The following is a 27,809-nucleotide window of genomic DNA, read 5'->3' on the forward strand; positions in this document are numbered from 1 at the left end:
TCATCACACAATGAAAAATAAACAAGAAAAATGTATAATCTACTTTTACACACTGGATCAAGTAATTTTGTCTTCTTATCATTTTAAGGGGTGAAGGTCCAAGGCAAGCCCTCTCTGTTATGTTCCATGTACAGTTCCCAAATTTGTTCAAAAAATGTGACTTTATTTTTTAAATTATATGTTATTTTTTCCAATGGAATACATTTATTCATTTCCATGTACCATTGCTGTACTCTCAGGCTCTCTTCTGATTTCCAAGTTGACATTATACATTTTTTTGCTACAGCTAAGGCTATCATAATAAATCTTTTTTGTGCTTCATCCAGTTTGATGCCTAATTCTTTACCTCTTATATTACTTAGAAGAAAGATCTCTGGATGTTTTGGTATGTTGTCTTTTGTGATTTTATTTAATACCTGATTTTGATCTTCCCAAAACTTTTCCACTTTCTCACATGCCCAAATTGCATGTACTGTTGTTCCCATTTCCTTCTTACAGCAAAAACATCTACCTGATAATGTTGGATCCCATTTTTAAAAACTTTTGGGACGTGATATATAACCTGAATAACCAATTATACTGTATCATGCGTAACCTTGTGTTTATTATATTCTTCATAGTTCCAGAACATAACTTTTCCCATGTTTCATTTTTTATCTTTATGTTTAAATCCTTTTCCCACTTTTGTTTGGGTTTATAGCTTATTTCATCATTTTCCTTATCTTGCAGCTTGATGTACATGTTCGTTATAAAACATTTAATTATCATTGTGTCTGTAATCACATATTCAAAGCTGCTTCCTTCTGGTAATCTCAGTCTGTTTCCCAATTTATCTTTTAAGTAGGCTTTCAGTTGATGGTATGCAAACATTGTACCATGAGTTATTCCATATTTGTACTTCAATTGTTCAAATGTTAATAAATTATTTCCCAAAAAACAATGTTCTATTCTTTTAATTCCTTTTCTCTCCCATTCTCTAAAGGAAAGGTTATCTATTGTAAAAGGGATTAGCTGATTTTGCGTCAATAATAATTTTGGTATTTGGTAATTTGTTTCTTTCCTTTTTAAGTGAATCTCCTTCCATATATCGAGTAAATGATGCAATACTGGTGAGCTTTTATATCGTACCAGTTTTTCATCCCACTTATAAAGTATATGTTCCAGTACCTTCTCCCCTATTTTATCTAGCTCTATCTTAGTCCAATCTGGTTTTTCCCTTGTCTGAAAAAAATCTAATAAGTACCCTAATTGTGCTGCTCTATAATAATTTTTAAAGTTTGGTAACTGCAAACCACCTTGGTTGTACCTCTCTGTTAATTTATCTAACGCTATCCTTGGTTTCCCGCCCCTTTCCATTAAAAAATCCTTATTATTCTCTTTAGTTCATTAAATAATTTCTCTGTTAAGGGAAATGGTAACGATTGAAATAAGTATTGTATCCTTGGGAAGACATTCATTTTAATGCAATTTATCTTCCTTATCAACATTAGCGGTAATTCTTTCCAATGTTCTAAGTCTTCCTGCAATCTCTTTATTGGTGGCTGGTAATTTAATTTGTACAAGTGGCTTAAATTATTATCTAACCTAATACCTAGGTATCGGATTGCTCGTGTTTGCCATTTAAATTGTGATTCTTTTTAAAATTCTGTATAATCCGCATTACTCATTGGCATCACTTCACTTTTATTTGCGTTGATCTTGTACCCCGATATTTCTCCATACTCCTTCAATTTCTTATGTAGTTCTTTTATTGATATTTCTGGTTCTGTTAGGTATACTATGTTGTCATCTGCAAATAAACTGATTTTATACTCCTTCTCCTTTACTTTTATCTCTTTTCTTTTCTTTTCTTATCAGTTCTGCCAATGGTTCTATTGCTAAAGTGAACAGTGAGGGAGATAGTGGACATCCCTGCCTCGTTGACCTACTTAATTTAAATTGGTTCGATACATATCCATTTACTGTTACCTTCACCAATGGTCCATTATATAATGCTTTAATCCAATTAATATATTTTTCTGGTAGATTGAACCTCTGTAATACTTTGAATAAATAATTCCATTCACCCTGTCAAAGGCTTTTTCTGTGTCTAAAGCAACAGCCACTGTTGGCATCTTATTTCCTTGAACTGAATGAATTAAATTAATAAATTTATAGACATTATCTGCTGTTCGTCTTTTCTTAATAAATCCAGTTTGATCTTGTTTAACTATTTTTGGTACACAGTCGGCCAATCTGATTGCTAATAATTTTGCTATTATCTTATAATCTGAATTAAGTAGAGATATTGGTCTATATGATGCTGGTGTTAGTGGAACCTTCCCCGTCTTTGGTATTACTGTAATTATTGCTGTCTTACGTGAATCTGGCAAGTTTTGTGTTTCTTCTATCTGGTTCATTACTTCCAGGAGAGGAGGAATTAATAACTCTTTAAATGTTTTATAGAATTCTATTGGGAATCCATCCTCTCCAGGCGTTTTATTGTTCTGCAGCTTTTTTAATATATCCTGTACTTCCTCTATTTCAAATGGTTTTATCAGTTTGTTCTGTTCCTCTTCTTGCAATTTCGGCAGTTCAATTTTAGCTAAAAACTCTTCTATTTTATCATCTATCCCCTCGTTCTCAGTTTGGTATAATTGTTCATAAAATTCCTTAAAGTTCTCATTAATCTCCATTGGGTTATATGTAATTTGTTTGTCATTTTTACTTGATGCCAATACAGTTCTTTTAGCTTGTTCTGTTTTAAATTGCCAGGCTAATATTTTGTGTGTTTTTTCTTCTAGTTTATAATACTTTTGCTTTATTTTCATTGTTCTTCTCCACCTTATACGTTTGTAATGTTTCGTATTTATTTTTTTTTGTCTGCCAATTCTCTTCTTTTTGTTATATCATCCCTTTTTGCTAGTTCCTTTTCTGTACTTACTATTTCCCTTTCCAACTGCTCTATTTCCCGATTGTAGTCCTTTTTCATCTTAGTTACATAACTTATTATCTGCCCTCTAATGAAAGCTTTCACTGCGTCCCATAGTATAAATTTGTCTTTCACTGATTCCGTATTTATTTCAAAGTACATTTTAATTTGGCATTCAATAAACTCTCTAAATTCCTGCCTTTTAAGTAGCATGGAGTTTAACCTCCATCTATATGTTCTTGGTGGGATGCCCTCCAGTTCTATTGCTAATAACAGGGGTGAATGATCAGATAGCAATCTAGCTTTATATTCAGTTTTCCTAACTCTCCCTTGAATTTGGGCCGACAACAAAACCATATCAATCCTTGAGCATGTTTTATGTGTACTCGAATAATATGAGTATTCCTTCTCCCTTGGGTGCTGCTCCTCCATATATCCATAAGTTTCATTTCCTGCATTGATTTAACCATAAATTTGGCCACTTTATTCTTTTTGTTTGCCTTTTGTCCAGTTTTATCCAACATTGGATCCAAATTAAGGTTAAAATCTCCTCCTATCAATATATTCCCTTGTGTATCTACAATCTTCAAAAAAATATCCTGCACAAACTTTTAATCCTCTTCATTTGGTGCATGCATATTGAGCAAATTCCAAAATTCTGAATATATCTGACACTTTATCATTACATACCCCCATGCTGGATCTATTATTTCCTCCTCTATTTTGATTGGTACATTTTTAATTAATTAATATAGCTCCACCTCTAGCTTTTGAATTATATGATGCTGCCGCTACGTGCCTACCCAGTCTCTCTTTAATTTATTATGTTCCACTTCAGCTAGATGCGTTTCCTGTACAAATGCTATATTTTATTCTTTTTTCAGTAAATTTAATAGCCTCTCATTTAATTTGGTTATGTATTCCATTAATATTTATAGTCATATAATTCAACATGGCCATCTCATATACTGTTTACATCTCATTTCCACTTCCTCACCTTTTCCCCATTTTCATCTCTCAGTTTTCCCTTTTTAAACTCAATGTATGACAACATATTTAAAACATAAAATACTTCAACAACTCCCACATCCAATATTCCCTTAGCCCCAAATGTCCCCCCCCCCCTCTCTGAGTTGCCCCTTATCCCTTGCTGGGCAACCACAACTCCCCTCTCCATTTGGATTGCAAACCCGCTCGCAAGTGTCAACTGATTTTACAGTGACGGTTATTCTCTCCCACCCAGCACCCCCCAGAAAAGACTTTTTTTCACACATATAACAAAGTTCACCCTCTCTTTTTCCCCCTTACTTCCTTTCTTCCCTTCTCTTTCACTTCTTTAGTTCTTACATGTACATTATTTTTACATCTTTATATATATTTTATCACCATTCTTCATTCTTGTTACATCTCTTCATCTCTCCTTCTGTCCTGCAGGCGTTCTGCAAATTCTCGTGCCTCCTCCAGATCCAAGAACAGTCTGTTTTGCTCCCCAGGGATAAATATTTTAAGCACAGCTGGATGTCTTAACATGAATTTATAACCTTTTTTCCATAGGATCGATTTTGCTGTCCTTTACCTTCTTTAAGAGTTCAAAACTTATGACTGGGTAAAAAAATATTTTTTGACCCTTGTATTCCAATGGTTTATTGTCTTCTCTAATTTTATTCCTTGCCCACTCCAGTATATTTTATCTTGTTGTATATCTCAAAAATTTTACTAAAATGGATCTATGTTTTTGATGTGTCTGTGGTTTCAGAGCTAGTATTCTGTGTGCCCTTTCTATTTCCATTCCTTTCTGTATTTTTGTCATTTCCAGGACCTTTGGGATCCATTCTTTTATAAATTCCTTCATATCTGTGCCTTCTTCATCTTCCTTTAGGCCCATTATTTTTATGTTGTTTCCCCTACTATAATTTTCCAACGTATCAATTTTCTGAGCTAACAACTCTTGTGTCTCTTTAACTTTTTTAATCACTTTCTTCCAGTTTTCTTCTTAAGTCATTCACTTCCATTTCTACAGCTGTTTCTCATTCTTCCACATTTTCTAATCTTTTCCCTATTTCTGTCATGACCAGCTCTAATCTATTCACTTTTTCTTCTCTACTTTTTATTTTTCTTTTAATTTCACTAAATTCTAATGTAAACTATTCTTTTAATGCTCTCATTTGTTCTTGAAAAAAAACTTTATCTATATTCTGTCCATCTGTTTTACCTTCTATTTCTCTGTGCAAATCTTGGTCTTCTTCTTCCTCTTCTTCTGTGTCTGTACCTGTGTTTGTTTCTTCTTCTTCTCTTCCTTGTATCTGTGTCTCTTCTGACTTTCCTGATGAGTTGCTTGTCTCACTTTGCTGGGCTTCTTCTTGCCTGGCTTCTTCTTGCTTAGCTTCTTCTTGCTTAGCTTCTTCTTGCTTAGCTTCTTCTTGCTTAGCTTCTTCTTGCTTAGCTTCTTCTTGCTTAGCTTCTTCTTGCTTAGCTTCTTCTTGCTTAGCTTCTTCTTGCTTAGCTTCTTCTTGCTTAGCTTCTTCTTGCTTAGCTTCTTCTTGCTTAGCTTCTTCTTGCTTAGCTTCTTCTTGCTTAGCTTCTTCTTGCTTAGCTTCTTCTTGCTTAGCTTCTTCTTGCATAGCTTCTTCTTGCTTAGCTTCTTGCTGTTGGTCCTCTTCTTCTGGGTTACTCATCTGTTGGGCCTCCTGCTACTGCTCTTCTTTCCTTTCTCTCCCTTTCCTGTCGCTTTCCTCTTCTTCCAGCTGAGAGCCCTAGTGTCAGGCGTCCCTCATCTAGTCGTGTTGTGTTTTTCCGCTCCTCGGCTAAGCCCCCTTCCTGTCGGTGTTCTCCTTCTCCTTAGTAAGGGCATTTGTAGTTGGACACTTTTGTTTGGCTCTGAGAGCCATTTTTGCAGTCCAGCGGTCGGGGGGTTGGGACTCTCCGGGGTTGTCACCAACCTCTGAGAACGGGCTCTCTTCTCCACGATGGCTCCCTGTTTCTTCATGCAGGTAAGGCCTTCTCCTTTTCCTTCCGGCGTCTTTTCTTCCCGTTGTTTTTACTTTTTCCTTCTTGGGTGCCATTTTCTTTCTTTTCTCTACAATTTTATCTTTTATTTGTTATGTTTTGTATTTCTTGAACTTTGTATTTTCTTCACTTTATTTCTTCTTTTCTGGAGAGGGCTGGTATTCTCCTACTGGCCACTACTCCATCACCTGAATCCTCCAATGCCTCCAACCTTGAAAAAAATCCTTAAATTGCTTGACAGCTATACAGCAAATCTTTGCAGCAAAGTCATTTCTTACCCCCCCCAAATGTTTAATCCATACAGTTTCCATGACCCCCTATACACTTTTGATCCTTTTTAAAAGATTTCAGTCCGTAACCCACCCACCCCCAACTAAATGTGCTGTATCCCCCAGGGGGCCATATGTTCCCTGTTGAGAATGGTTGATCTAATATGCATCTCTGAAAAACCCATGTGGGAAAAATGAGTTTTGTTGCTTTACTGGTTATTTGCTTAGAGGCAGAACGTCTCGTTAGGCTTATGAGATGGAGGCAAATATTTCATACACAAAGAAAAATAAATGGCGCTGATGTAACAGCAGCACTGCACTGGTGTGGACCCATGGAAAGCAGGGAATGCTGACACAGCGCTTTCATGGGGTCCATCGTCCAGTTCGACTGTTGCCAACTCTGTACAGGCTTTGAACGGCCTGTTAAAGGAGCCAACGGTAGTTTTATTTCAAAATCTCATGACTGTGGTGTCTGGACACAAGATGGCAGTGCCTACGATTGGCAGCAGCCACGAGGGGTTGCAGACTCTGGGGAAGTGGAGGACTGATGCAGGGCACCAGAAAATGAGGAGATCACCCCCGTCTGAGAAAGAGAATCAAGGTAGATGACCCATGGGATAGTGACCATGGTGGCAGACTAGTGAGGGGTTCTGCAGCTGAAGGACCCACACAGGCGGCGGGCTGCTGGTGACTGCGGTCAAGAGACTCGCACAAGGCTGCAGACTGCTGGAGACTGGCTTGAAACTGGCTGAAGTGATAACAAGTATCGAAACCAGGATGCAAGAGAGTGCTAAGAGCACTGAAGGATTCCTAATTGTATTGGAGGTTTGAATCTGGAGCTCGGGTTGGCGATGATTTGGACTGGACTCTATATGGCTGTGGGAGCACTGGAGATGAATCCACTGACACTAGGTGACTCTAGGGGGAGCTCTCTTTTGCTTCTTGACAATTTGCACTTGACAATTTCTGCCAATGGTGAATCTATCATGTAATATGACATTGCTTTCATTACTTAACAATAAATGTAATCTTGAAATCATAAAGCCTTGTCTTTTGGTCTAACAAATGGTAATGATGAATTCTATCCTGATATCTACCTGTCAAAAACATTTAATTGGAAAATTACCAGTCAGCAACAGTTCAGCAACAATTTACAGTGTCTCTTTAAGCTATTGAAAGAAACCAAATTCAGTAATTATGCTAATTAAATCTGCTTTGATTCACTGTTTCATAATACAAATAGATTCATTTCATTTAATAATTTAATGCGCACATCCATGCAATTGGGCATGTCTTATTTATTTGTAAATCATCACCTTAATGGCTCAGCTACAATTTCTTTTACAAATGTGAGATTGACATTGCTCCAAGACCAATATTTAATGTTGCCGTTGAGAAGATGGTGGTGAACTACATTTTTAGACAAGATTTTTTATCTCAGGATGAAAATAGTATCTGTGCCTCATTTTCAAATCAGGATGTCATATAAATTACAGGGACTAGTGGCATTCCCATGCTCCTGCATTTTGCCATTTTGGAAGATAAAGTTAACTGCTGTTCATGCTGCTTTGAATTGTAGTGCGAATGAATGTAGATGGATAGTGCCCAGAAGATCATTGAGAGCTTGGAAAAACGCCAACTCAAACTGAGAACCTCGATCCATTGTAATAGTGACTGGAACACCGAAAGATGGAATCCAACGATCCACGAAATCCCTAGCGACCGTCGCCAGAGAGATGCTAGTGATCGGAATGGCCTCCTGCCACCAATCTTCACACGTGAGCAAATATCCCTGAGATGGCAGAAGAAGGCATACCAATGTGCTGGGAATCCAGAACAACAAAATTCCCCAGATTGGACTTTGTGTGTCTGGAGGCTTTAGAGCATTGGCACGGCAAGCAGGTCCTTGCCCATAATCCAGCATGAGTTACCTCTGGCCATTTATCTAGCAGTGAAACATTTCCATTTTTTCTTGGAAGGTCGCCCTTTCACCATTTATACAGATCACCAGCTTTTACGCATATTACGAGTACAAGCCACACCTCTACTCATCCAGAGAGATTTGGTACTTGGATTTCATCTTAAAATTTTTAAAAACATATGATACATCCAAGGAAAAGCGAATGCCATGGCTGACACCTTACATACAACTACTGCCATCGATTTCACGGTTCCTGACTAAAGTAAGTATGTGACCACCACAGATGCATATAAATATATCCAATGGTGTTCCCCAAGTTAAGCAGAGTTTCAACTGCACATAACGTTTTTTTTGGAAGAAATGTGTGATTTTCTCATCTATTTTTTTAAAAAGTTTAAACATTCCATCAATCAGCTATTGAAATTACACTGACGAAAACTTCTTCAAGCAATCTAGAAATGCTGTCATTTCCTCATTAGAAAATAAAGTGCTCATCTTTTTGACAGGCAATTTTCACAAATGTTGCACAAATATAAAATTATATGATTACAAGTGATCAGTTGCAAAAATTAGAATATACAGAATAGGATCCCACACTTTCCAGAATTTTGTTTTAATCTGAAGGAGTTGAATAATCACATTTAAAATATCTATTTACTCTGATCTGATGAACCTGAAACATTAACTTTGTTTCTCTTTGATATTTCCAGTGTTTTCTATTCTTATTTTAGATTTTCAACATCTGTTTTTATCTTGATTTTTTTTATATATTTACTTTTGCCTTTTACTTTTTCATTAATTCTGCTCTTAGAGCAATATTTAAATAACATGCAAACTTGAATAATATTAATGCCTTTCAGAACTGTCTCAGCCCTAATTGTGTCGCACTCAAACTTCTAAGATGAAAGCATGTGTAAATGAATTGCCTTTTCTCATATATAATGATATCCTTGGGTCTGAAACTGTCATTCTTCCAAACATCTTGCATGTCAGAAAACTCTCTGCATCACAATAGATTTAATTGGTGGTGCCTGTATGACTCTTTGTGAGCACCACTGACCCTATACCATAACAATTCGTCGCTTTGAAATGGAACACGAACTCAACTAGAAAATAATGCACCTTAGAAAAGAACTACATGATAGCTTTAGTCTGAGGCAATCAAATATTCCCCATTTATTCAAAGGATAAAGAAAGATGAGTGGCTATTCCTCAAAAAAAAAATTTGATTATAAGACTAGGATGTACAACAAGGAGGTAAAAGTATGCAAATGAATAGCATATCAATTTAATATTCATTAACAGATATTTAGAATAAGCATTTCTAATGCTTCTCAAAGTCAACACATTGATTCCAAAGCAAGACTATAAAATCTAATGGTTCCCCATATTGCCATGGAGAAGAATAGCTGGATAGAAACTTGCTACAAATGAAGGGCAACAGCAACCAGTAAAAGCTGCATTTTCCAGTTCTCTTGTGAACTCTACAATTCAAGATCACAATTTCCTACTACAATTACAATGCTGGAAGCGGTTTCCTTGGTATATGAAGGCGGATCTACTAAACAGACCAGTATTGCAGAGAAAAGACAGAGATTTAGATTTATGTAATGCTTTAAACAAACTCAGGACCGCCTGCAGCACTCTTACAGCCAATTAAATCACTCTTATGTATTGTCAATGTGACATTGCAGAATCTGTGGCAGCCAATTTACATTCACTTTTTTATCTAAAATCAATAATAATTTTAGTTACAGCACAAAGCAAAACAGTATTAATGTTATTTTAATGAATGATTAACCTATTTAAGTTATTAAAGCGGTGCTTGATTGCTATCTGACATACCTGGATAAACCGAAAGTCAACAAACTTAAATCACACTTTCAACATGCAATAACAGTACAGATTTAATCTGGTTACCCACTGCAAAACTCTGTCTTCTCAACTCTACTGTGAAATGAAGATTCATGTCAAAGAGTGCAGAATTAAATGGTTTAGTTAAAAATAGTGACAGGTTTCTGTCATGACGTGGTGAATTTTAATGACCAATGGTGAACTGATTTTGCCGAGATATCTGCAGAACTTCTCAATTGAACTCAGAGCACAATATCAAATGGATAACATTTGTACGAGCTGCTACTGTCTAATCAGGATTACAGGTACAAATTTGCTATATACAGGGCTCATGCACAACAGAAAACTTCCTGAACACCTAGAAGTTTTCATCTACTGGTTTGATCCTATTTCTTATATCTATTGCTAAGTTACAGGAAAATTTATCTGGGCATTTGGATAACCAGCAGCTCTCTTAATTCTTTCACCCTAGAGCACCCACACCTCTACAATACAATCAGATTTAATGGAGATAAATAAAATTCAGAGGGAACAAAATAAATAGGAAGGATCTATCTTCCTTGGTAGAGAAGTCAGCTATCACATGGATTTTAACAGGTAGAAGCTTTAGAAGGGAGATGGGATTTTTTTTTAACCCAGATGTTATAGTTTAAAACCAACTGTCTGGGAGCAGTGAAAAGTAGACATTTTCAAGCACTAAGTGGAAGGGGAATGGATCTATGAAAAACATTAATATTTAAATATTAGAAAATCCAGGTTAGGGAAATGCAAAGTAATTTTCAAAAATCACCAGTGAAAGAACTCCAGCATAATCTGAAAGTCTCAGACATTATATCAAAGAAAGCAAAAGTCCCAGTTAAATTCAGTCAAACTCCAAAAAGGACAGGCTAACTTCAGATTCTAAAAAAAATCTTACATTTATAATAAAATGCTTTTGAGTGAGAGAGGGAGAGAGAAAATTTAAGATGTTTTGATCAAGTTCAGTGAAATTGCAAAAATTTGTAAATAGACTCCAAAATTCTGGACAGTATCAATGGCATTACAAAGGCAGTCCTCATTTTAGCTAGAATTGACATTTGTGCTTCAGTGTGCAGTTCTAAATCAGGTCAGCAAATGCCACAGTAAAAAAGGTTCCCCCGATGAAATAGATGATGGAAAATTGGCAGTTTGCTTTAGATTTCTAAATAGCAGAAGTTATTAGACCCATTGTTCAACTAAAACTTCTTGTTCACAGAAATATTTTCTTGTAATTGTGAAATATTTATTCCCACTTGACTGGTAATTAGATTATAATGCTTGCCAAAAATACTCTACTATGACAGTTATTGTTGAGAGAGGGCAGCCTCTGAGGCATTGGCTGGAAACAAAAAACTATCCCATTATCTTAAAGGTAAAAGGCAGCATACAAACATGCTGAGCCACCTGTATCCCTCAAGGCTTACTTGTAGATTGTACTCTTCAAAGATTTGAAAACTAGAATACTTCAAACAGATTTCAGTCAACATAGCAAAAAGACACATATGCATGGTACATGTCTGTGCAATGTTGAAATAAGGCACATTATCCAGTCAAAAACAGTTACAGATTTTATCAAAAAATTGGAAAATAATTTCGACAATTGAAATGATAATTATTGATATCTGATCATTTTAGCCTGAATCAAGTAAAGCTTCTATTTAGATTGTTCAACTTTGAAACATTTTCCTTCCATAAATACTTTTACTTTTTGTTTCCATTTTAAGTCTGAGTGTCATCGGTCACCACTGGAGAAGAGAACAATTAATTGCTCCTGTTTGAGGCAGTACCTGCATTGTCAGGGATGCTGGCAGTGGTCTGCAGAAAGCAAGCCTGTGTCTACAGGATACATGAGCAATTTGGGAAGATCAAGCATTTGCAAGACTAAGAGGAGCAGCAGTGCTGTCGTGTAAGGGCAGGACCTAGGATTCAGTGTTGCTCAGCCTGCTCAGGCTCTCCAGATCACCATACACTTGAGGGTTTCCCTTCAACAACATAGCAAATCATTTTATTTCTGCCCAAGGGTTTAACAACATCTAAAATGGAAATAAATCTTATTTATATCAAAGGGAAATTCCGCCAACAAACAGCAGTGCTGCCACTGGTGCGGTCCTAGGGAGAGCATGGAGTGGAGACACAGCACTCCCTCCGAAGTGTCCCACCACCCAGTCTGACTGCCGTTAGCTCTTTACAGGATTTAAACAGCCTGTTAAAAGAGCCAACGGTGTTTTATTTAAAATTCTGCAACTGCAGGTCTGAGCCCAAGATGGTGGCACCATATGGCAGTGGCAGGGATTGTAGACTCGGGGGAGCAATGGACTGGCACGGGGAACCAGTAATGGGGAGAATACCACCCCTCCCTTTGAGAAGCAGAGAAGACAACCCCAAGGATGGTGACCACGGTGGTGGAGCAGCGAGGGAATCTGTGGCTGAAGGAGACACGTGAGGGGAGGGGGGGTATTGAGCTGTTGGTAACTTGCAGGCAAGGCTATGGGCTGCTAGCAACTTGAAGTCAAAGGACTCACACCAGGCTGCGGGCTGCTGGCTTGTGAGAACCAGGCATTGAAACTGTGATTCAGGAGGATGCTGAGGGCAAGGAGGGCTCCTGAAGTGCCCTTGAAGGCTTCCTAATTTTGTGTCAGAGGTTTGGACCTGGGCTTGGGTTGCCAATGGTTCGAACCAAACTGAAGTCCTATAGAGGCTGCAGGAGCACTGGAGGCAAACCACGACTCTGTGACTCTAAGGAACTCTCTTTTTCTTCTTTCTCTGACTGTTAGGTGTAACCGGGCAATGCTACTGGCAAATCTTTGGCTTATGGAAGACTAAAGGCAATTTTATGTAATTTTTCATTTCTGTTTTATTACATTACAAGAAATAGTATCTGATCTGACCACTGAATTTGAACAAAGCTCAAATTCAATTCATTTCTTCAATTATTACAAAATAAATGTTGAACTTACAAGCAAAATATTCTTGAAATAATTACAAATGAAATTCAATTGCTTCCAAATTAATAAATTTGAAAAATAGTGAACAAATACAAAGCTCAACAAGGAAAGGAACAAGTGGAAATTATAACCCTAACAGAGAATATGCATCTTTGGGCTAATCATGGTATAGAAAACTTAGCATTACAGACAATACCAGCTTGAGGCAGGGAAGTTTAATGTTTACTTGCTTCAAGTATACTTGTTTCACAGGATGCAAGGAAAAATAGAAAAGTATGAACTAGAGTTCAAGTTTTGAAAATTAACAGGAAATAGCTGGAGGCAATAAAGATAAAAGAGATAGTTCATCACAAATAGGACTTGAAAGTATTGCTTGAAAACATGACTGACAGTTCAGTACTTCTATTTCAGGGTGTTACTAAGGGAAGAATAACAGTGTACTCTCTAGTACAGAACTTAGTCATTGTCCCTCAGTTCCTGGAGTCCTATTGTTGAAAAAAAGTGCTCTTGAATAGAATGGTAGACCTTTCCCCCCCCCCCACCTTGTTGGCATTTAATAAGATATATGCCACAAGACTAACAATCAAAAGATGACCATTTAATCAAAAGCCTCAAGTGGACTGCCTTGATCAGCTGATGAGAATTTATTGAAGTGATTAGGTATGCTCAGCAATAAAAATCTAAGCAATGCAAATACCACTTAATATATAGTACAAACAGACATGGTCTAAAAAGAGAAATTTAATGTTAAATTAGAAAAACGACAACTATTCTAATAAAGGGCCCAGAGGAGGTGCTAAGAAAAATGATGACTTCCTCACATGAAAGAGAAAGCAACTTAAACACATAGTGCAAATGAAGGACAGAACTTTCTTGGTGGCTAATCCAGAGTGGTATTTATGGAGTCAAGCATGACCACATCCACAGCAAACCAACTTACCAGCCACAGATGAAGCATGATAAAAGAAGTCTCAAAATAATCAGGAAACAAAATGTGAGAATTCCTGTTTCCATAAAAGAGAGGAAAATGTGTTTATGAAGATAGACTCTCATTCTTTGAACCGAGACTTTCTTTACATAAAATCTTAGTCTCTGTTTGATCTGGAGCAGTTCAATGCTGATTCCATTAAGAAGTTGCATTAAATGTTGGGTGTTACGGTTGACGTAGCAGTTAGTGCAACGCCGTTATAGCACCAGCAATTGGAAGCAGGGTTTGAATCCTCTGTAAGGAGTTTGTACATTCTCCCTTTGTCTGCATGGGTTTTCCCTGGAAGCTCCGGTTTCCTCCCACCTTTTGAAATGTACCGGGTGTGTAGGTTAATTGGATGGCACTGGTTTGTGGGCCAAAATGGCCTGTTACCATGCTGTATATCTAAATTTAAAATAAATAAATACCTTCAAACAATCCTTGGGTGTGACTTTACAATTCACTGCAATTCTTTGGCTTGGCTTCGCGGACGAAGATTTATGGAGGGGTATGTCCATGTCTGCTGCAGGCTCGATGGTGACTGACAAGTCCGATGTGGGACAGGCAGGCACGGTTGCAGCGGTTGCAAGGGAAAATTGGTTGGTTGGGGTTGGGTGTGGGTTTTTTCTCCTTTGTCTTTTGTCAGTGAGGTGGGCTCTGCGGTCTTCTTCAAAGGAGGTTGCTGCCCGCCGAACTGCGAGGTGCCAAGATGCATGGTTGGAGGCAAGATCAGCCCATTGGCGTGGTCAATGTGGCAGGCACCAAGAGATTTCTTTAAGCAGTCCTTGTACCTCTTCTTTGGTGCACCTCTGTCTCGGTGGCCAGTGGAGAGCTCGCCATAGAACACGATCTTGGGAAGGCGATGGTCTTCCATTCTGGAGACATGACCCACCCAGTGCAGTTGGGTCTTCAGCAGCATGGATTCGATGCTTGTGGACTCTGCCAGCTCGAGTACTTCGATGTTGGTGATGAAGTCATTCCAATGAATGTTGAGGATGGAGTGGAGACAGTGCTGATGGAAGCATTCTAGGAGCCATAGGGGGTGATGCTGGTAGAGGACCCATGATTTGGAGCCGAACAGGAGCGTGGGTATGACAACGGCTCTGTAGACGCTGATCTTTGTGTGTTTCTTCAGGTGGTTATTTTTCCAGACTCTTTTGTGTAGTCTTCCAAAGGTACTATTTGCCTTGGCGAGTCTGTTGTCTATCTCTTTGTCGATCCTTGCATCAGATGAAATGATGCAGTCAAGGTAGGTAAACTGGTTGACCGTTTTGAGTTCTGTGTGCCCGATGGAGATGTGGGGGGGCTGGTAGTCATGGTGGGGAGCTGGCTGATGAAGGACCTCAGTCTTCTTCAGGCTGACTTCCAGGCCAAACATTTTGGCAGTTTCCGCAAAACAGGACGTCATGCGCTGGAGAGCTGGCTCTGAATGGGCAACTAAAGAGGCATCGTCTGCAAAGAGTAGTTCACGGACAAGTTGCTCTTGTGTCTTGGTGTAAGCTTGCAGGCGCCTCAGATTGAAGAGACTGCCATCCGTGCGGTACCAGATGTAAACAGCGTCTTCATTGTTGAGGTTTTTCATGGCTTGTTTCAGCATCATGCTGAAGAAGATAGTAAAGAGGGTTGGTGCGAGGAAGCAGCCTTGCTTCACGCCGTTGTCAATGGAGAAGGGTTCGGAGAGCTCATTGCTGTATCTGACCCGACCTTGTTGGTTTTCGTGCAGTTGGATAACCATGTTGAGGAACTTGGGGGGGCATCCGAGGCGCTCTAGTATTTGCCAAAGCCCTTTCCTGCTCACGGTGTCAAAGGCTTTGGTGAGGTCAACAAAGGTGATGTAAAGTCCTTTGTTTTGTTCTCTGCACTTTTCTTGGAGCAGTCTGAGGGCAAAGACCATGTCATTAGTTCCTCCGTTTGCGCGAAAGCCACACTGTGATTCTGGGAGGACATTTTCGGCGACACTAGGTATTAGTCTATTAAGGAGAATCCTAGTGAAGATTTTGCCTGCAATGGAGAGCAGCGTGATTCCCCTGTAGTTTGAGCAGTCTGATTTCTCGCCTTTGTTTTTGTACAGGGTGATGATGGCATCACGAAGGTCCTGAGGCAGCTTTCCTTGGTGACATACTAAACCCTGCTCAGTCTTATACAGCATTTTGATCTAAAATATCAACTGACCATTTCCCTCTATGCATGCTACCTGACCTGATGATTTCCTACAGCAGTTTTTTTCTGCCTTAGATTCCACCATCTCTTGTGTTTCCTGTATATCGTGTTCAGGCTATTTTAATTCAGCATTTCAACATTTGTGAAGAGTTGAAATAATAATTTGTTCTCACTCTGAATTTAATTTCAGGAGTTAGAACCATTGAACCATAGAGCACTACAGAATAGAAAACAGGGTATTTGGCCATTCTAGTCTGTGCTGAAATATCATTCCGCTAGTCCCATTGACTTGCATCCAGTCCATAACCCTCCAGACCTCTCCCATCCATGTATTTATCCAACTTATTCTTAAAACTTAAGAGGGAGCCCGCATTTACCACATCAGATGGCAGCTCATTACAAACTCCCTCCACTCTCTGTGAATGTTTCCCCTAAACCTTTCCCCTTTCACCCTAAAGCCATGTCCTTTCGTATTTCTCTCTCCTAATCCAAGAGGAAAGAGCCTACTCACATTTACTCTGTCTATATCCCATACAATTTTGTAAACCTCTATCAAATCTCCCCCATTCTTCTAAACTCTAAGGAGTAAGGTCCTAACCTGTTTAATCTTTTCCTGTAACTCAACTTCTGAAGACCCAGCAACATCCTAGTAAATCTTCTCTGCTCTCTTTCAATCTTATTGATATCTTTCCTGTAGTTAGGCAACCAGAACTCCACACAATACGCCAAATTTGGCCTCACCAATGTCTTACACAACATCACATAACATCCCAACTCCTATACGCAATACTTTGATTTCTGAAGGCCAAGTTTCCAAATGCTTTCTTTACAACCCTGTCTATATGTGATGCCACTTTCAGGGGACTATGTATCTCTATTCTCAGTTCCTTCAGTTCTACTGTACTCCTCATTGCCCTACCATTTGCCAAGTATGTCCTTTCTTGGTTTGTCCTTCCAAAAGCAACACCTCATACTAGTCTGCATTAAATTCCATCTCCCATTTTTCCATTTGGTCCAGATTGCTCTGCAAGCTTTGAAAGCCTTCCTCACTGTCCACAATGCCTCCAATCTTAGTGTCATCAGCAAACTTGCATATTCTTATTTATTACCTACATTATTTATGTAGAACATCATTTGTACCAGGTTGAAAGTGAAATATTTTTATGTGTTAGACCACTAAATTTATAAAAAGCTTCTGATTTTGTTCAAACATTTTGCAAAAATTTAATCTATGAAGCATTTAAAGTTATATTCTGGTCACTTGTAATTTCCTTAATTATTACAAGATACAAAATAAGCACTTTCTTCCAGGTTGATCTATCCCTATAAAATTTTAGCTGTCAGCATACAACTAGATACATCAAGTTTTGTTAACTCCAACTCTAGTCTAAATGACTTTCTGATCCACCATGCCATGATTTAAAAATTCTCATCCTCAAGTCCTTTCCTTGCCCCCACCCCCAACCACCTGCTTTGTAAACTCTCTAGGCCTAGAAATATTACTGGTCCTATGCATAAAGCAGATGTCCATGCTTTAGGATCAGCAGTTCTCATGAACTGAACTGAAATACACCTGCAGTGTATTTTGAGGAGGATTATTTTCAAAGCGTTTTGATAAAATTTGGAATTCTCTAATCTGAGGGCTGTGAAGGTTCAGCCTTGAATGCATTCAAAACTAAGATTGAGAGATTTTTGGATATTAAAGAAGAGTTGCAGGGAGCAAAAAGGTGTTGAGAAAGAAATTCAGAAGATCTCATTTAGAATTGGAATAGGCTTGAGAAATTGAATGACCTATTCCTCCTATTTGACAAACTTACTGGAGTTCTCTGAGGATCTATCAAGCATGGTAGATAGAGGGGTGCAGATGAATGTTGTTTACATGAATTTCCCAAAGGTGTTCAATAAGATGCCACATAAAAGATTTGTACATAAAATGTGGATGGAGTTGGGGGTGATGTATTAGCATGGATAGAGTATTAGTTAACCCACAAAAAGCAGAGAGTTGGGATTCAGGAGTGTTTTTCTGGTTGGCAATCAGTGTTCAGTGGGGTACTGTAGGGTTCAAAGCTGGGCCCGCAATTTTTCGAGATAAACATTAACGGTCTGGAAGAGGGGACAGAGTGTAGTGCTGATGACACTAAATTGAGTGAAAAAGCAAATTGTGCAGAGAATACGGAGAGTCTGCAGAGAAATGCAGATAGGTTAAGTGAGTGGGCAAGGGTCTGACAGATCAAGCACAATGTTGGTAAATGTGAGGCTATCCACTTTGGAAAGGAAAATGGAAGATCAGATTATTATTTAAATGGCAAGCAATTGCAACAAGTTATCATGCAGAAGAACTTGGAAGTGCTTCTGCGTGAAGGTTGGTTTGCAAGTGCAGCAGGCTATCAAGAAGGCAAATGGACAACGGCCTTCATTGCTAGAGGGATTGTATTTAGGAGCAGGGAGGTTATGCTGCAATTGCACAAGGTGCTAGTGAGGCCACATCTGGAGTTCTGCATGCAATTCTGCTTTCCTTACTTGAGGAAGGATGTACTGGCTTTGGAGGTGTTGCAGAGGAGGTTCACCAGGTTGATTCCAGAGATGAGGGTGTGAGCCTATGAGGAAAGATTGAATCGTCTAGGACTGTACTCACTGGAATTTAGAAGAAAGGGAGGGGATCTTATAGAAACATATAAAATTATGAAAGGTACAGATAAGATAGAGGTCAGTATGTTGTTTCCATTTACTTTTTCCCAGAGGGTGATGAATTTATGGAATTCACTCCCCATTGAAGCAGTGGAAGCTACCTTGGTAAATATATTTAAAACAAGGTTGGATAGATTTTTACATAGTATGGAAATTAATAGAAATGGGGAAAGGCAGATAGGTAGAGATGAACCTATCATCAAATCAGCCATAATCTCATTAAATGGTGGAGCAGGCTTGACTGGCTGGATGTCCTACTCCTCCTTCTATTTCTTATGTTCTTATGAAAGAATGCCAAATAAATGCTGGTCTTGCTGGGACTGCCCACATCCCACAAGAAAATAATAAATTAAGGAAAGTTATTTTGGTTCTGAAGAGGAGCAATTACAATCTGCTCAAAATAGCAGCTTCAAGATTTTCATGTTGTATTCACACTGGATTTCCTCACTGATCAACTTCATAATTATAAAATCTGTGCCAATTTAACTCATCGACATGCAGCAAAACTCTTACTGGAAGCAATTAATTCTATAATAGGTCACATTTTTGGTTTGCATAATAAAAAGCCTGAAAGTCTTTGATCACTGAAAGGTTCCTCACCCCAGAAACAAAGGTACTTGATGGTCGAGAACAATTGAAACAGCAATAAAAAAAAGGAGCACTTAGCAAAGAAAATATAATGTATTTCTTATTACAGTAATAATACCAGAAATAACAATGCAATTTAAAACAACTTACATAAAATAATCATAAGTGTATTAAAGTTTTTAAAAAGACATGCACAAATAATGTTAAAATATTATTCCTGAAGTTCAGATTTCTCACAGGTTCATTATTCTCTACATAAAAAAAAAGGTGGCAAATACATAGACAGATAAATAAATATATAGATAACCCATTTATAATGCAAAATGTTGCTTTCCTGCTTGAAAATCCACTTTTCTGTGTCTGGTCTTAAATCAAAGATAGTTCCGATGTTGGCCTGATTCTACTGCACCACCCAATCTCCAGGGATAAGCCATCCTACTATCATTATGGTGGGAGAGCTGGAATGCAATACCAAAAGTGATTTTATCTTTACAAAGTATCTCTGGTCTGAATAGTTAAAGGAAAGCTCAAAATAAATAAATTCCACACAACTTTGTAACTCTGTATTTATCTCCCAGATCTATGGGGTGGTGGTTTCTCTGACATAGTACTTGTAATTTAGAATGAAGCTCTCATGTCAAGACTATCAGGACATTGTAAAAATACAAAATAGCTAGTAGTTTTTGTCAGGTTTTGCTCTTGCACACATTACACTTTGAAAAAAAAAACCCGAGAAAAGGCCCAATTGTTTAGAATAAATTTCAAAATGTTAACTTTACCATAATTGCTGATCTAAAGCTATAGGACAACTTAAAAAGGAAGGGTTGAGAACTTATGATGATGTTTGAACAGTACGATGAGACAATTAGAAAATTTGACAGGCCATAATTATGATTCTCCATAATAAGATAAAGAAAATTTGTAGTCTAGCAAAAGCAGCGTGATTGCCCATAACAGTAAGTGTGCTAAATTAGTCTGCTGTCAAACAAGCTTGTTCAAGCCTGACTGTATCAAATTAGCATCAATGAGACCTTGGCACACCTTTGGATGCAGGAGTTTAATGTGGCCATGGATAAGAAACCAATTTTGTCTGTGAAATACCTAATTGCTGTGTTGGAAATTTCTTTGTTATGGCCACTATCTTAAAAGTTCTTTCTTTATATCCTCCATTTCTTCCTCAATTATGTTTAAACAAATCTTGCAGGCAAAATACAGTTCTCCATCACATTACTGTCATCATAAAAGTGCAAAATAACCTGAATTGGAACAATATAAATAATCAAATATTTAACCTATGTCCTGTGTAATATTTTACTATTTGTTTTATTCCTTATGTACTGTTTTATGTCGCCACAACTTGAGGGGCATACATTATATAAGGAAATAATCTCTCTGGGTGAATAGCCCAATTCTTCCATCAATCAAGTCAATTCTAATATTCTGAATCTTTTAAGTTCCATTTCAAGCCTTTATTTTCTTAATTTGCAATGGTCTCCCATGGTTGATATCTGCCATGTTAGAATCCACCAAGAATAAGTTAGTACAAAAATGTCTAAAATGCATTAACATCAGACTTCTGTATGGCATTACTTCTGATGAAACCAAAATCTGGTCATAACATCCAAAAATTACACTGTAGCAGAAAAAAGGATTAAAATACTTTAAGTTTACTGTTCATAGGCAAGAACAATTGGGATTTAAAAAGAAATTTTTCCACTATTGTATTCTTTCCTCTCAAGCAAGCCATTGTACTAAAGGACCCATCTCACCACAGACACACACTCATTTCCATCCTCTCATCAAGGAGAAGGCTGAAGGGTGTGAAATTGTACACCAACAGATTTAAAGACAGTTCCTCCCCCCCACCCCCCTCCCCCAACCATCAGGCTATTGAATGAACCTCACAAATGCACTCACATGCTGTCTTTGCTATATATTAATTGATATTTATGACTAACTCTATACTCTGCAACTATGCTTTTGCCCTGCTACTTTATATGGTTGTATGAATGTTAGAGTTAACATGTGCAGAAGAAACCTTCTCACTGAGCCAAGAAGTTTGTGCCAATAAACCTGATGTCAGAATTAACAAAGCTCTCAAGGCTAATAAACTACTTTTTAAAGTATTGATTCTGTCAAATTATTCTATGAAAAATGAAAGTCTGCAGACGCTGTGATTGTAGAAAAAGTACAGAAATGCTGGAGGAACTCAGCAGGTGTCAAAGCGTCCATAGATAGTAAAGATATATAACCAACATTTTGGGCCGGAGCCCTTCTTCAAGATATGAGTAAAAAGCAGGCAGGCACCTGAATTAAAAAATTGAGAAGAAAAGAAAAGGCAGGGGGAGGAGCACAGACCAACAGACAAACGGTGTTAACTGGATATGCATAGGATGTCAGGAGAGAGGTAAGGTGAGAATTGATCAGGGAAGGGGGAAAGGAGGGAGGGTTTGGGTCTGTGATTCTGTGCTCAGCAAGAACCTGCAAGGAAAATACTTTCATAAGTGGCTCCCTAATCAATTCCAGTAGAATTAATGAGGTGCCAGAATCTAATGTAGGTTTTAGAATAAATACATTCCAAAATAGAGGAAATATTCATTGGAAAAATGTTACCACTGTGGCTGACAAGGGAAGTCAAAACCAACATGAAAGCAAAAGAGAGGGCATACAAGGAAGCAAAAATTAGCATGAAGATAGAGGATTGGGAAGTTTTTTTTAAAAAAAACTTCCAGAAGATAACTAAAAACTCATAAGGAGGGAAACGATGAAGTATGAAAGTAGGCTAGCAAATAATATCAAAGAGGATACAAAAAATTTCAAGTATATAAAGAATAAAAGAGAGGTGAGAGTAGATAGAGGACCACTAGAAAATGATGACGGAGAAATAATAAAGGGAGATAAGGAGATGGCTGAGGCACTAAATTAGTATTCTGCATCAGTCTTCACTGTGGAAGAAGTTAGCAGTGTACCAGATATCGAAAGGTATCAGGGAAGGGAAGTGAGTGCTGTTAGAATTTCAAGGGAGAAGGTGTTCAGAAAGCTGAATAGTTTAAGGGTGGATAAGACTGGACCATATAGATTGCATCCCCAGGTCCTGAAAAAAGTAGCAGTAGAGATTGTGGAGGCATTGATGATCTTTCAGGAATCAATAGATTCTGGCATGGTCCCAGAGGACTGGAAAATTGCAAATGACAGCTCACTATTCAAGGAGGGGTGGGGGTGGGGGCAGCAGAAAGGAAATTATAGATCGTTAGTCCAACATCAGTGGTTGGGAAGATGTTAGAGTCGATTGTAAAGGATGAGGTGACGGAGTACTTGGAGACACATGACAAGATAGGCCAAACCTAGCATGGTTTACTTAAGGGAAAATCTTGCCTGACACTCCTATTAGAATTCTATGAGGAGGTGACAAGCAGGTTGGATAAGAGAGATGCAGTGGATGTTGTGTATTTGGATTTTCAAAAGATATTTGATAAGGTGCCGTACATGAGGCTACTTAATAAGAGCCCATGGCATACGAGGAAATGTACCAATGTGATTAGTTGATTGGCAGGAAGCAGAGAATTGGAATACAAGGATCATATTCTGATTGACTCCCAGTTTCTAGTGGTGTTCCACAGGGATTCGTGCTGGGGATGCTCCTTTTGATGTTGTATATTAATATTTTGGATTATGGAATGAATGGTTTTGTGGCCAAGTTTGCAGATGATATGAGGCAGGTGGAGGTGCAGGTAATATAGAGGAAACACAGAGGCTGCAGAAGGACTTAGACAGGTGAAGAGAATAGATCTTCTTTCTTTGGCTTGGCTTCGTGGACGAAGATTTATGGAGGGGGTAAAAAGTCCACGTCAGCTGCAGGCTCGTTTGTGGCTGACAAGTCCGATGTGGGACAGGCAGACACGATTGCAGCGGTTGCAAGGGAAAATTGGTTGGTTGGGGTTGGGTGTTGGGTTTTTCCTCCTTTGCCTTTTGTCAGTGAGGTGGGCTCTGCGGTCTTCTTCAAAGGAGGTTGCTGCCCGCCAAACTGTGAGGCGCCAAGATGCACGGTTTGAGGCGTTATCAGCCCACTGGCGGTGGTCAATGTGGCAGGCACCAAGAGATTTCTTTAGGCAGTCCTTGTACCTTTTCTTTGGTGCACCTCTGTCACGGTGGCCAGTGGAGAGCTCGCCATATAACACGATCTTGGGAAGGCGATGGTCCTCCATTCTGGAGACGTGACCCATCCAGCGCAGCTGGATCTTCAGCAGCGTGGACTCGATGTTGTCGACCTCTGCCATCTCGAGTACTTCAACGTTAGGGGTGTAAGCGCTCCAATGGATGTTGAGGATGGAGCGGAGACAACGCTGGTGGAAGCGTTCTAGGAGCCATAGGTGGTGCCGGTAGATGACCCATGATTCGGAGCCGAACAGGAGTGTGGGTATGACAACAGCTCTGTATATGCTTATCTTTGTGAGGTTTTTCAGTTGGTTGTTTTTCCAGACAGGTGAGAATAGATAAAGAAGTGGCAAATGAAATATAATGTCAGAAAGTATACGGTCATGCACTTTGGTAGAAAAAATAAACAAGCAGTTGATTTTTTTAAATGGAGAGAAAATTGAAAGTAGCCAGATGCAAAGGGACCTGGGAATCCTTGTGCAGGATAGCCTGAAGGTAAAACATGCAGGTTGAGATGGTGGTGAATAAGGCAAATGTAATGCTGGGATTTATTTCCAGAGGAATAGAATATAAGAGCAGAGATCTGATGTTGAGGCTCTTATAAGGCACTGGTGAGATGCCTCACTTGGAGTATTGCAAGTAGTTTTGGGCTCTTCGTTTAAGAAAGAATGTGTTGATATAGGAGAAGGTTCAAAGAATGATCACATGGATGATTTCAGGAATGAAAAGGTATCATATGAGAAGCGTTTGACAGCTCTTGGCCTGTATTCACTGGAATTAAGAGAATGGGGGGGGGGATCTAATTGAAACATTTTGTATGTTGAAATGTATGGCAGAGTAAATGTAGAAAGGTTGACGGGAGAGTCTAGGACAAGAAGGCACAATTTCAGGATTAAAGGGAGACCGCTTAGAACAGAGATCTGTAGGAATTTCTTTAGCCAGAGGGTGGTAAATCTGTGGAATTTGTTGCCACAGGCTGTTGTGGAGATCAGGTCATTGGATGTATTTAAGGCAGAGATTGATAGGTTCTTGTTTAGCCAGGGCTTCAAAGGTTATGGAGAGAAAGCCAGGCAGTGGGGGTGAGTGAGAAAATGGATCAGCTCATGATTAAACGGCAGGACAGACCTGATGGGCTGAATAGCTTATTTCTGCTCCTATGTCCACTGCAATAGCAAGGGCCTCCCAGTGGCCAATTATTTTAATTCCACATACCATTGGCACACCAACATGTCTGTCCATGGCCTCATGTAACTGCCAAACTGAGGTCACCTACAAATTGAAGGAATAACGCCTTGTATTCCATCTTGGCAGTCACCAACTGGACAGCATTATCATTGACCTCCAATTTCCATTAACCCCTTCCCCTGTGTTTTTCTCTTCCCTTATCCCTTCATCTCCTTTCCTCGAGTCCCCCACCCCTTCCCTTGCTTCTATCAAAGAACTACCCCTTTTAGCTTTCTTCTCTTTCCCTAATCAGTTCTCAGCTTTTCTCTCTTCTGCCCTCCCAACTCTATCCACTTTTACCTATTAGGCTGTGTTCCTCCTCCTTCCCCTTCCTTCCTCCTCTCCCCTCACCTTACCTTTTTATTCAGGGGAAGGGAAGTGTTCTTATTCCTAATGAAGGGCCCAAGCCTGAAATGTTGGTTATACTTTACTTCCTCTTGAGGTTCCTGCTGAGTTTCTCCAGGACATTTGTGTACTGCACTTGACACTAGCATCTACAGATTTTCTTGTTTAGCTACAGGAGAATTCTCAGCTATTTTTCCAAATTGTGCTCTGAGAACATAACCACTTGAGAAAAACACAGAACATTACAACGTAGTAAATGTCCTTCAGCTAACAATTCTGTTCCAACCTATGTAAACCTACTCCACAACAATCTAGTCCTTCCCTAGTCCACATCCATAACCATTTTTCTTATATCCACATGCCTACCTTTTCTTTCTTTGGCTTGGCTTCGCGGATAAAGATTTATGGAGGGGGTAAATGTCCACATCAGCTGCAGGCTCGTTTGTGGCTGACAAGTCCGATGCGGGACAGGCAGACACGGTTGCAGCGGTTGCAGGGGAAAATTGGTTGGTTGGGGTTGGGTGTTGAGTTTTTCCTCCTTTGCCTTTTGTCAGTGAGGTGGGCTCTGCGGTCTTCTTCAAAGGAGGTTGATGCCCGCCGAACTGTGAGGCGCCAAGATGCACGGTTTGAGGCGAGATCAGCCCACTGGCGGTGGTCAATGTGGCAGGCACCAAGAGATTTCTTTATGCAGTCCTTGTACCTTTTCTTTGGTGCACCTCTGTCATGGTGGCCAGTGGAGAGCTCACCATATAACACGATCTTGGGAAGGCGATGGTCCTCCATTCTGGAGCGCAGCTGGATCTTCAGCAGCGTGGACTCGATGCTGTCGACCTCTGCCATCTCGAGTACTTCGACGTTAGGGATGAAAGCGCTCCAATGAATGTTGAGGATGGAGCGGAGACAACGCTGGTGGAAGCGTTCTAGGAGCCGTAGGTGATGCCGGTAAAGGACCCATGATTCGGAGCCGAACAGGAGTGTGGGTATGACAACGGCTCTGTATACGCTTATCTTTGTGAGGTTTTTCAATTGGTTGTTTTTCCAGACTCTTTTGCGTAGTCTTCCAAAGATGCTATTTGCCTTGGCGAGTCTGTTGTATATCTCGTTGTCGATCCTTGCATCTGATTAAATGGTGCAGCCGAGATAGGTAAACTGGTTGACCGTTTTGAGTTTTGTGTGTCCGACGGAGATGTGGGGGGGCTGGTAGTCATGGTGGGGAGCTGGCTGATGGAGGACCTCAGTTTTCTTCAGGCTGACTTCCAGGCCAAACATTTTGGCAGTTTCCGCAAAACAGGACATCAAGCGCTGAAGAGCTGGCTCTGAATGGGCAACTAAAGCGGCATCGTCTGCAAAGAGTAGTTCACGGACAAGTTTCTCTTGTGTCTTGGTATGAGCTTGCAGGTGCCTCAGATTGAAGAGACTGCCATCCGTGCGGTACCGGATGTAAACAGCGTCTTCATTGTTGAGGTCTTTCATGGCTTGGTTCAGCATCATGCTGAAGAAGATTGAAAAGAGGGTTGGTGCGAGAACACAGCCTTGCTTCACGCCATTGTTAATGGAGAAGGGTTCAGAGAGCTCATTGCTGTATCTGACCCGACCTTGTTGGTTTTCATGCAGTTGGATAACCATGTTGAGGAACTTTGGGGGGCATCCGATGCACTCTAGTATTTGCCAAATCCCTTTCCTGCTCACGGTGTCGAAGGCTTTGGTGAGGTCAACAAAGGTGATGTAGAGTCCTTTGTTTTGTTCTCTGCACTCAACAACATGCCTACCTAAAAGTATTTTAAATGACCCTATTATGCCAGCCTCCACCACCACCCCCCCAGCAATGCATTTCAGGCATCCCATCCCATCCCCCCACTCTCACCTAAATTTCCCTCCACTTAATAAATAGATGACCTTTAGTATTTGCTACCAACACTTCAGGAAAAATGTATTGACTATCCACCCTATCTATGCCCCGAATAATCTTATACACCTCAACAAAGTCACCACTCAGCCAAAGAGAAAAACCCTAGCTGTCAACCTTGTTCCATAAGACATGTTCTCCAATCCAGCTAACATCCTGGTAAATCTCCTCTGCACCCTCTCCAAAGCATCTACATCCTTCCTGCAATGAGCTGACCAGACTGAATACAATATTCCAAATGTGGTCTCACCAGGGTTTTATAGAGCTGAAACATTCTAAGAGATTGGATATAGAATTATTTGGATAACCAGAAAATAATTAGGGATAGTCAACATGACTTTGTGTGGTAGGTCGTGTTTAACCAATCTTATGGAGTTTTTTGAGAAGGTTTCCAGGAAAGTTGATGAAGGAAAGGCTATGGATGTTGTCTACATGGACTTTAGTAAGACCTTTGACAAGGCCCGACATGGAAGGTTAGTCAGGAAGGTTCAGACACCAGGTATTCATGGTGAAGTAGTGAACTGAATTTGACAATGGGTGGATGGGAGAAATCAGAGAGTAGTGGTGGATGTTTGCTTCTCAAACTTGAGGCCTGTGACTAGTGGTGTGCCTCAGGGATCTGTATTAATTATCTGGATGATAATGTGGTAAATTGGATCAGCAAGTTTGCAAATGACACTATGATTGGCGACATGATGGACAGTGAATAAGGTTTTCAAAGCTTACAGAGGGATCTGGACCAGCTGGAAAAATGGGCTGAAAAATGCAGACAATTTTGGAAGGACAAACCAAGAAAGGACATACACAGTAAATGGTAGGACACTGAGGAGTGTGGTAAAAGAGGGATCTGGG

General features: G+C 39.5%; 1 protein-coding gene across 8 annotated transcripts in view; it reads right to left on the reverse strand.

Annotated features, from left to right (window-relative positions):
- The window catches only part of wdpcp (WD repeat containing planar cell polarity effector), a 291,775-nt gene that overhangs the window by 43,960 nt on the left and 220,006 nt on the right, over positions 1 to 27,809 (reverse strand). The window contains exon 20 of one of the 8 annotated variants that reach the window (XM_069931709.1): positions 19,579 to 19,785. The exons of the other annotated variants lie outside the window; for them this stretch is intronic. Coding sequence (XP_069787810.1) covers positions 19,772 to 19,785 — 14 coding nt within the window. The 3' untranslated portion in view covers positions 19,579 to 19,771. Of the gene's footprint in view, positions 1 to 19,578; positions 19,786 to 27,809 lie in introns of those variants that run through there. 8 annotated transcript variants of the gene reach the window in all.

This window comes from Narcine bancroftii, chromosome 4, assembly GCF_036971445.1.
Source record: "Narcine bancroftii isolate sNarBan1 chromosome 4, sNarBan1.hap1, whole genome shotgun sequence".
Lineage (NCBI taxonomy): Eukaryota > Metazoa > Chordata > Chondrichthyes > Torpediniformes > Narcinidae > Narcine > Narcine bancroftii.